Here is a 10,187-nt window from a genome sequence, read left to right on the forward strand (position 1 = left end):
GAACTGGCCATACTTCCTTTGTTTTTTCTATTCGCTACAAGATTGTAAGTGTCGTTGCATAAACACGGCACGATGGTCATCTCCACGAATAAAATTTGCGATAAACATGATGATTGTCTCCACGAATAAAGCTATAGTGATCATCAAGAACCAAGTACGAGAGGCGTTGAGCCGCGAGGGAGGTGCAAGCATTGCATGACTAAGATCGAGAGAAGTGAAAGTGGGAGGCATGGGCAACGAGCGTGCGTGAGTGAGTCCAAGCGAGAAAAGAATGGGAATTAATGTTTTTGAAATATGAAATAATAGGAATTAAAAAAGTCGGTGCAGTCCAGAAGGGTAGGTCCACACTTAAAATCGGGAATAAGACCGATATTCACCGGTTCTAAATTTTAGGAATCAAGAATCGGTCGGTTCAGTCCGATTCTTTCGCTCACCCCTATTAATTATGTTGGATCTAATATGCAATGGATCGGGATCCATCGAGGAAATTTCTAATTTTCAACTCTCAGACTTTTTGCAAATTGACTTTCGCTAAAATTCTTGAAATATTTCGAATAATTCAAAATACCGACATATTCAATCACAGTCCCATCCATTGGCCCTTCCACTAAGTGTTTCTCGTGTTACTAATTCTTTCAACCGACACGGGCTATCGTTTTTTTGGAAAAATATCTTTTGAATCGTTCATTTTTCGCGAAATAAATATAACCTTTGATACCTTTTACATTTCGAGAAAATCGAGGCATTCGACACTGAATAAATTTCCGGTACCAATAAAAACTAGGAGTAAATGCAATGCCAAACAACGGCTTAATTCCCATTTTTCGGGGACCGGCAAATGAATATCAATTTATTCCTTCCTCTCTCTTCATGCTAAATAATCCAACATCTCTCCAACCGTTAATCCGAAAAAAAAATAAAATTGACCCGAGTTCATTTTTTTGAATTTCTAAAGAAAGCGCGCGTTGGTCCCTCTTCCTCCTATTTCTCTCTCTCTCTCTCTCTCTCTCTCTCTCTCTCTTCATTCTTCATTTTTTGCGTTGAAGTGTTTTTTTTTAATAATAAAAGAAACGAACCGAGTTAACTCAGCGAGTCGAAATCCGAAATCTCGCCTGGGATTGACGACGAGTCAAGGGGCGCGTGCGTATCCCAAAGAGAGACACGTAAGAACGTGCGGTAACTTGAGCTCCCCCGCAGAATAGCGAGCGCGAGGAGGGAAGAGAAAAGAAGAAAAAGATGGTGACGGGGAGGAGAAGAGCAGCCCATCCTCGTCTCTCTCCTCGTTAGGGCTTTCCTCTCTCGTCCGAGCCCCATGCTTCCATGGCGGTTACCATCCCTCGCCAGACGGTACGCCCCTCTCTTCTCCGTCTCCTTCCATTGCCGTCGATCCTTCTTCGATAGTCGCGCTTGACGACGGACGTCCCCCGCGCGCGCGCAATCCTCCATTGTTTTTCCCGCCTCCCCCTCCCCCTCCCCCGGCGGCATATGCTCGGCGAAGCAGCGGCTATCCGCGCGAGGCGATTCGCGGTTCGTCTTCCGTCCCTGGACGCGCGCAAACCCTAATTTCCTGTTCGGTTCGGAGGAAGCGTCGCCGTCGCGTTCGAGCTTTGCTGAAATCCGCAAATCCGAAGGTGTGGGGGACGTTTAGGATCTGAAAGTCGGTGGGATTGATCGATGGATCCGGCGCTGCCTAGGAAGAGGGGCCGGCCTAGGAAACGGCCCTTGCCGGACGAGGAGAATGCGACCGCCGGCGTGGGAGGCGGTTCGGATCCTAAGAAACGGGCGCTGAGCGTGAGGCCGATGGCGATGGTGGGCAGATACGTGTTGAAGGAATTCCATGGGAAAAAGTTTCTTGGAAAAGTAGTGTATTACGATACTGGCTTGTACAGGATTGAGTACGAGGATGGCGATCGAGAGGATCTGGAGAGCGGTGAGCTCCGTCGAATTATAATAGATGACGATAGCTTCGCTGAGGAATTGAGTAGAAGGAGAAAGAAATTGGATAAAATGATAGCTGATGCCAGTGCAAAACCTTCAGGTGTTCCTGAGAAGAATCGGGTGGGTGATGCCGAAGCATCTTCGCTGAGTGAATTGAGCAGTGTCCCGGTTCATGAGGATAACGAGGGTCGAGTTGATGTTGAAGGTGATGGCCACGCCGATTCATCAACTGACTCCTGTGAGTATGGTGAGGATGGAGGTTCGGGTTTGGAGGCTGAGGCGCCGGCAATACCCCCAGCTCCGCAATTGCCACCATCCTCTGGATCCATAGGCATTGCAGAGGAGTACGTTTCTCATCTGCTGTCTGTATATGGCTTCTTGAGGTCGTTTAGTGTCGCACTTTATTTGTGTCCCTTTGGATTGGATGATTTTGTCGGAGCGCTAAATTGTTCGCTTCCAAATTCATTGTTGGATGCCATCCATGTCGCACTGATGCGTTCATTAAGGCTTCATCTGGAAATTGTCTCTTCCGATGGTTCAGAGCTTGCTTCGAAATGTCTGAGGTACTCACTTTGCTTTGCACCTTTTATTTACCTTGAGGCGATAAGTGGCCTCCTTTTCACTTAGACGGCTGCATTACCTGAACATGTCTCTTGTGGAGATGATCTCTCCCACTGTTCGACATTTATCCCTTTGCGAATTTCACATACTGAAGTGTTGAACCCAAATTAAAAAGATAGACAAGCTTCCATGACTGTCCGCACACACATTGCTTACATGTCACTGATTTCTAGGAGCTAGAATTTTTTTTTATTTGTGGCTGATTCACTTAGATAATCACGTTCCATCCATTACTGATTGAAGAGCCTGGGCTTGTTAGCACATAATTCGCTTTAGCCAGCTTGTTTTCAACTTATAAGTACACATGTCAGCTGATTTTACTATATTCAGAAGAGCTTCTCAGTTACTCATGTGTTGTGCGACTTGTACTGCAGATATGAAAAATGCTATAATTTAGTCATATTTCTTTTTGAGTTTTTCTCTTTTTGTGCTTTCTCTTAGCAAAATTTTTCTTCGAATGCTTTTATCGCATAATTTGCAGATGCATTGATTGGGACTTGCTGGATACTTTGACGTGGCCCATTTATGTGCTCCATTATTTAACTGTGATGGGTCATGCGAGAGGGCAGGAGTGGAAAGGTTTCTCTGAGGATGTTTTGCACAGGGATTATTACTCCTTATCTGTTGGTAAGAAGCTGTTGATTCTTCAAATTCTGTGCGACCATGCCTTGGAGTGTGCAGATCTGAGAGCTGAGATGGACATGCGTGAAGAGTCAGAAGTTGGAATTGACTTGGATGGGGCTGCAAGTAATATATCCCAGAATGGTATGAGAATGGTCCATTCGCGATATTGCAAAACAACTTCTTTTCTGAACCGAGAAGCTGCAGGAGCCATCGCAGCAAGTTACGAGATGAAACCGCAGACTAATTCAAATTGTAAGGCCAATGGTTCAGAAGGTGTTCAAGTTGTTGCTGATGCTGCAAATCTTGGTGGGGATGGAAATGGGGATGAGTGTCGGCTCTGTGGAATGGATGGGACCTTGCTGTGTTGTGACGGCTGTCCATCAGCATACCATGCAAGATGTATTGGCTTGGTTAAGATGCATATACCAGAAGGATCATGGTATTGCCCAGAGTGCACGATTGATAGGATTGGACCCTCAATTACTGCAGGGACATCTCTTGTTGGAGCAAAAATGTTTGGGATTGATCCATACGAGCAAGTTTACTTGGGTACTTGCAATTACCTACTGGTGTATGTTTTCCTCTACCTGCATAAGTCTATCTTTTGTTTCTCGATTCAGATTTTGATTGTGAAATGTTGTGAACTGGCTTCTTTTCCTTTACCTTCTCCTTTTGTCTTGCCAAAAGATGTCCCCTTCACTTCTTTGCCGTATTTGCTTACCAATTTTAAAGTTTTGCTAGAATCTGTTTGGTTTGGTCTTGAAATTTACTGTTTAGCGAGCTATCTTCCTACTTTTTCTATTTGTAAGTACTTCCCAATTATCTATTTATTCTATTAAACAATGCCCAATGCTTTCTGTAGGCTGAAAGCGTCTATGTCCGACAAGTTGTGCCTTAGATACTACAACCAGAAAGACATTGTGAAAGTGCTGGAAGCTATCAACTCCTCTGTGCAGCATACGACTTTATATTTGGAGATATGCAAGGGAATCATACAGTACTGGAATATACCAGATAATATTTTTTCTCTCCCTCAAGTGAATGAAGTGCAAAGAAAGCAGGTGAATGACAACGACATAAAGATTTCTTCTCAACCATTCGTTTCTTCTGATGACGGAGGACAGAAGATTTTAGGTGCTACTGGAATTGAGAATGTGAGTGGTGTAAGTGGAGGTGCTGCCGTTACTATTGCAACATCATCAGTCCAGACAATTGCGAATGAAACGACACACTGTGAAATAGCTGGTCATCATATAAGTAGTAACTCAAATATGGTGAAAAATGGACCTCCTGTTGATTTGAAGCTACTAGAGCATATCAAAGTGGATTCCGCGTCATCTTCTGGTTCAGTTACTCAGCAAGCTGATCCATCTGACATCAGTCACCAAGTTTCTGTTGACAGATCAAGCGCATCCAACTATGTTATGTGCACCTCTAAGAACAGCAGTGGCAGTTGCAATGGACATCCAGATGGTATTGGTTTACCCAATGTTAAGTCTTACCAGAATAAACATTGTTATAGTGTCGGAGTTGGAGGAGGTGCACGAAATGTGGGGGATGATTGCATGTACACTGGTGCCCTTTTTAGACCTCAGGCATACATAAATAATTATATCCATGGATGTACTGCTGCTACTGCCGCTGCTAATCTGGCAACTCTTTCAGCTGAGGAAGGCCAGATTTCAGAGGTTCATGTTTCTGGAAGTTCTAAAAAGCTCACATCTGCTAACTCCCATCAAATGAAAGCTTTTATATCAGCTAGCCCGCGATTTTTTTGGCCAATCTCTGAGAAGAAACTTGGAGAGGTGCCAAGAGAGAGGTGTGGTTGGTGCTATACTTGTAAGGCTCAAGTTATCAGCAGGAGAGGATGTATGCTAAATGCAGCAGCCCTGCTGGCCACTAAAAGTACAACCAAGATTCTCAGTGGTCTACCACCCACTAAGAATGGTCAAGGGAGTCTTTCTAGCATAGCAATATATATTTTATTGATAGAGGAGAGTTTTCGAGGTCTTATCGTTGGTCCATTTCTTGGTGGGACTCAAAGAAAAGAATGGTGTGAACGAGTAGTGGAGGCTGCAGATTGCATAGCAGTGAAAGCTCTCTTGCTTGAGGTAAGTTTTGCATGCTCATTATTCTTGGTGCCGGCTATTTTTATATGAAAAAAGTAATTGTCTTGGACCAAATGAGATTTTGTAATGAGCCTTTGACTGAATTCTTTAGCTCTAGGCAACACTAGGCATTTAATATTCAATAATGTCAAGCTGGTGTAACAATGATAGGTGCCTCTGACAAATCGAGTTCTTTTCATTCAAGTTAGTTAACAAGTAAACCACAAAGAAAAAAAAGGGCCAAAACAACTCAGAGACAATAACTTTTATAGTTTGAAAGAATTTCTTTTTTAAAAAATAGTTTGAAACAAGCTTATAATTTGTACATTGTAATGTTCCTTTCCTACATATCATGCGAAGAAAGAATTATAAGACAGCGCTAAAGCAATTAGACCTGTGCAATGCTTTTGATGTATGTAAGTATAAACCATTAGAAGAACTTCCAATTTTCGATTTGCTGGATTTTCTTCAAATCCTTCATTATATGGTGAAAATGTATGTTCACATATTCAAGCGATCATTATTAGTTTCAAATCACTTTACTGGCATTAATGCTTTAGTGGAAAATAATTCTCTCTTTTAAATCCTCACTTAATGCCTGCCCTTTCTAGTATGCTGATCTTTACATGGTCAAAATTAACACCATCTGTATCTAAGTTTTAAACCTTCTAGTCTGTTCTTAGCAGTTGCCTCTTGTTCAGAATCTGAGGAAATTCTGCGTTTGAAATCTAGTGAAGAGATTATAAAACTGGCCTAAACTACCCTCTTGAATTTGTAATCAATTGTGCTTCATTGTTGAGTTTGGTGCATTGTGCACACATAAGAATGGATTTATTAATTTGATAATGATTTCCACCGGCAGCTTGAGGAGCACATTAGCCCAATTGCGCTGTCTAGTGACTGGATTAAGCCAGTGGATGATTGTTTGATGGAGGCTTCTGTTACTCAAAGTGTCTCGTCCACTGTTGATACGGCACAGAAGCGCGGTCCTGGTGGTAGACGGAGGAAAAATGCTGCTGTATCTGATGTTGCATCTGATGATGGTCTGGATAAGAGTTTCAGTTGGTGGCGAGGAGGGAAAGTATCAAAGCTTTTAATGCACAAAGCAATTTTGCCGCGGTCATTGGTAAAAAGAGCTGCTCGCCAAGGTACTTTGAGTGTGCCATTATCTTCCTCATTTTAAGCTATCTTTTAACTTCCACATTAGATTTTCTCCGAGTCACGTAGGATCCTGAATATTCTTTTTTTGTGGTCTTTTAGGGGGCTCAAGAAAGATTCCCGGTGTTCACTATTATTATGGTTCTGAGATTCCTAGAAGAAGCAGGCAATTAGCATGGAGAGCTGCTGTTGAAACGAGTAAAAATGCTTCGCAGCTTGCTCTTCAGGTCTGTGGTAATTGTCTGCCGTGTATATCTGCATTCTTGTCTCTGAGTCTCTGTACTTCTATTAAGCAAGTTGCACTTACTTTAAGGTTATTATGTACAGTGAAGTAATTCTATGTATTAACCTCTTATGAGTTATGAATATATTTACTTGCATCAGGTTAGATATCTGGATTCTTATTTGAGGTGGAATGATCTGGTACGGCCAGAACAGAGCCCTCAGGATGCAAAAGGTCCAGAGTTGGAATCTTCTGTTTTCAGAAATGCATTGATATGTGATAAGAAAAATTTGGAACGCAAGGTATTGTATGCTGTTGATTTTGGGATTCAAAAGCACCTTCCATCCCGTGTCATGAAGAGTATCATTGACATAGAACAAAGTCAAGGAGGAAAGGAGAAGTACTGGTTTTCAGAAGCACACATTCCTCTATATTTAATCAAAGAGTATGAAGAAGGTGTTGATAGGTTGCCTATGCCTTCAGAGAAGATGCGTCTGTTTTCGCATATCCAAAGAGTGCAGTTAAAAGCTGTTCGCATCGACATATTCTCCTATCTTGTGTATAGGAGGGATAATGTGGATAAGTTCTCTTGCAGTTCATGTCAACGGGATGTTCTGCTCAGGTAGATGGCTTTATTGCTTAATCTCAATTGTCCATGTCTATAGAAACTTGTTTTCATAGTAACTTTGATCCTGCGCTTGGCTTATTTTTTTTTCTGCCCTGAATTTCAGGAATGCAGTCAAATGCAGCTCATGTCGAGGTATGCCTATTTGTAGCAACTTCATTTGCATGCTTTTTATTTATTGAGAAACCAAATTATGCCTATTGAATTGGTGTATTTGCCTCCAGCTTCCTCTGCTCAGAAAAATGAGAAAAAAACCATGTTAAACCTTTCGTTTTTCTCTTTGTACTACAGAAGGTCCATGAGGGTTATTTTAAATAGGCTTATTCTTTTCAGTTATGATTTGCCCTTGAAGCTCCTATTTTAGCAACTATAAGTAATGTGACAAGACTTTTGAAAATTATTTTCTTGGTCAGAGTATTTGCCGAATGAAGTATTTTGAAGGGATTTCTTTTGCTCACAAGTTGGGAAGGTGTTTGATGTGTTAAATATTCTTGTGAATATCACCCATCAGTTTTGGTTGATGCTCTTATTGATCTTATGGCTCAGTCAAATTATCATCCTGTTTTGGGAACAAGATGGCGATTTTACCTTTAAGAATAGAGTAGGCTTGGTATGTAATTGCAGAGTCCTTAGATAATTGCTTTTCAGTTGTAGTAGGTAGGATAAACAGGGGGAAGATGTGTCCATTCTGCAAATTGTTCCCTTAAATTTGTTCTGCCAACTATAGCCTTTCTTGCCTATGTAGACATTAAAAAAATTATTGAGCCATTAGTTCTGAGCTTTTAGTGACTGAGATTTTACAAGGAGGTGTTCAGATATTTCCTTACTGCTGATTCATCTCCTGCAATATATTGGTCAGGTTATTGTCACGAGCAATGTATCGTAGGTTCAAGAATTATGGCAAATGGGTTCAGTTGCAGGCAGTGCTTCAATGCCAAAGCTTTTTCGAGGAAGGAAAGCACGGAATCTCCAACCAGTCCATTGCTTTTACAAACCCGCGAAAATCATGCCAATGGGACAATCATCAGACTTCCTAAAGTTAAGGGGTACAGTCAACCATTTGCATCTGCCAGAGCTATTAATAACGGTCAGGAGATAAAGCATGGCACTTCAGGATCTAGTTTGGCGACGAAATCCCGAGCTAAGCTCCCTACTTGGGGTGTTATATGGAGGAAGAAGATCTGTGATGATACAGGGTCAGAGTTCAGGGTTAATAACATTCTTTTGAGGGGAGGTGCAGATTTGCGGTGGTCCGGACCTGTATGCCATCTTTGTGGGAAGCCATATAATTCTGAACTGATGTACATTCGATGCCAAAATTGCACCCGTAAGCATATTTTTTAATATTCAGGGCTATTTTTTTCCCTGGACCTTTGTTAGTGTGTATTTGCCAGAAATCTTTTAATGTTGATGATATACAATCATTTGCAGATTGGTTTCATGCTGATGCTGTTGAACTTATGGAGTCGAGAATATTTGATGTGGTGGGTTTTAAGTGTTGCAAGTGTCGTAGAATAAGATCACCCGAGTGTCCTTATGATGACAAAGGCAAGAAGCGAACAGTTAAAAAGCAGCAATCTTCAGCTATAAAGCAAGAATCGGAGTCTGATTTGGGAAATACATCTGAATCGAGAGAATGTGAACCCACAACTCCAATGTTCCCTCCTGAGGAGATGGAAATACAAGAGGAGGATCCTCTTCTTCAGTCTACCTCAAGAGTGCATCAGATTGCCGACGACAATTGGGAGGTGGATTTTGGCCAGGTGAGTGCGCCAGGGCCGGCACTGCAGAAACTTCCTGTTAGAAGGCATGTAAAGCGAGACGGAGATGCAGATGGCCTTTTGGAGAACAATTACTTTTATTCAGAATCCTCAACTTCAATGGAAATAAATATTCCCATGGATCAGATTGGGGATGCAACGACTCCAGCAGCAGCGTGGGATATTCCCAGCAATGGCCTTGATGGGGAGTTTCTTATTGATTATGAAAGTTTTGACTACGGTGATATGGAGTTTGAACCGCAGACTTACTTCTCTTTTACGGAGTTGTTGGCTTCTGATGATGGTGATCAGTTTGATGAAGCTCATACAATTGAGGAAGTGTCGGGGAAATGGGATAATGCAGCTTCTGCAGCTTTGCAGGGTGGCGTTGCGGAGGACTTTGGAGAGGTCCCCTCTGATAATGGAGTTGGGCAGACTAGTTCCGAAATGTCTGGCGTTGCTGTCCCCTGTCGGATATGTACATGCTCAGATCCTACTCCTGATCTCTGTTGCCAGTTTTGTGGGTTGTGTGTGCATAGCGGTTGTTCTCCTTGGGGTGGGATGGAATCTGGGGAAGGTGACTGGAAGTGTGGAGATTGCCGGGAATGGAGGTAGGAGCTCTTGGCTTCAGTCGCTTCTTAAGAGAAAATGTTTTTACTGTAAATTGAGACCACCGCTAGCGAAATGGAGAGGAGGCGGCAGAGATTACATGGCAGGTTCAGTCAAATCAAATCTTGTTTCTAGAGATGTTGTCGCATTGGTGATCGGCCAGAAGAGCCGGATGGTGATCATCCAGAAGAGGCAGAGACGACCAGGTAGCTGCTTGTGCCTCCATCGATGATGCCGATGACTAGCTGAGAGTAGCTCCTTCCGGTACCAGCTGCGATGTTTTTGACTCTGAATTATTTGGTTCCATGAGTTTTGGAGGACTCGGATTCTTTTGGTTCTGGGGAAAAAGGAACCACATTTTATATCATCCTTGAAGAAGATAAGCTAGGTTTTTGTCGTGCTTATCTGATTTTAAAATGATTGTATAAAGTTAGTGATAGCTATTTGATTATCTCGAAGTCTTGGCTTCAGTGAGAATCATATTGGGTCACCTTTAATTCAATACCGAAAGATTTCTCGAA

At 42.3% G+C, this 10,187-nt stretch overlaps 1 protein-coding gene across 1 annotated transcript; it reads left to right on the forward strand.

Moving 5' to 3' along the window:
- Positions 1-1,207: 1,207 nt before the first annotated feature.
- LOC115675087 (DDT domain-containing protein PTM-like) lies at positions 1,208-10,117 on the forward strand. The gene is made up of 10 exons (XM_030597706.2): positions 1,208-1,347; positions 1,502-2,501; positions 3,041-3,754; positions 4,046-5,294; positions 6,154-6,439; positions 6,552-6,676; positions 6,834-7,294; positions 7,404-7,432; positions 8,157-8,624; positions 8,729-10,117. The coding sequence occupies exons 2-10, from the start codon at positions 1,675-1,677 to the stop codon at positions 9,670-9,672; spliced, it is 5,103 nt and encodes a 1,700-aa protein (XP_030453566.1). The 5' UTR covers positions 1,208-1,347; positions 1,502-1,674; the 3' UTR covers positions 9,673-10,117.
- Positions 10,118-10,187: the final 70 nt, after the last annotated feature.

Source organism: Syzygium oleosum, unplaced genomic scaffold (assembly GCF_021117445.2).
Source record: "Syzygium oleosum isolate NSW1041296 unplaced genomic scaffold, Sole_v2.1 Sole_v2.07, whole genome shotgun sequence".
In the NCBI taxonomy this organism is placed as follows: domain Eukaryota; kingdom Viridiplantae; phylum Streptophyta; class Magnoliopsida; order Myrtales; family Myrtaceae; genus Syzygium; species Syzygium oleosum.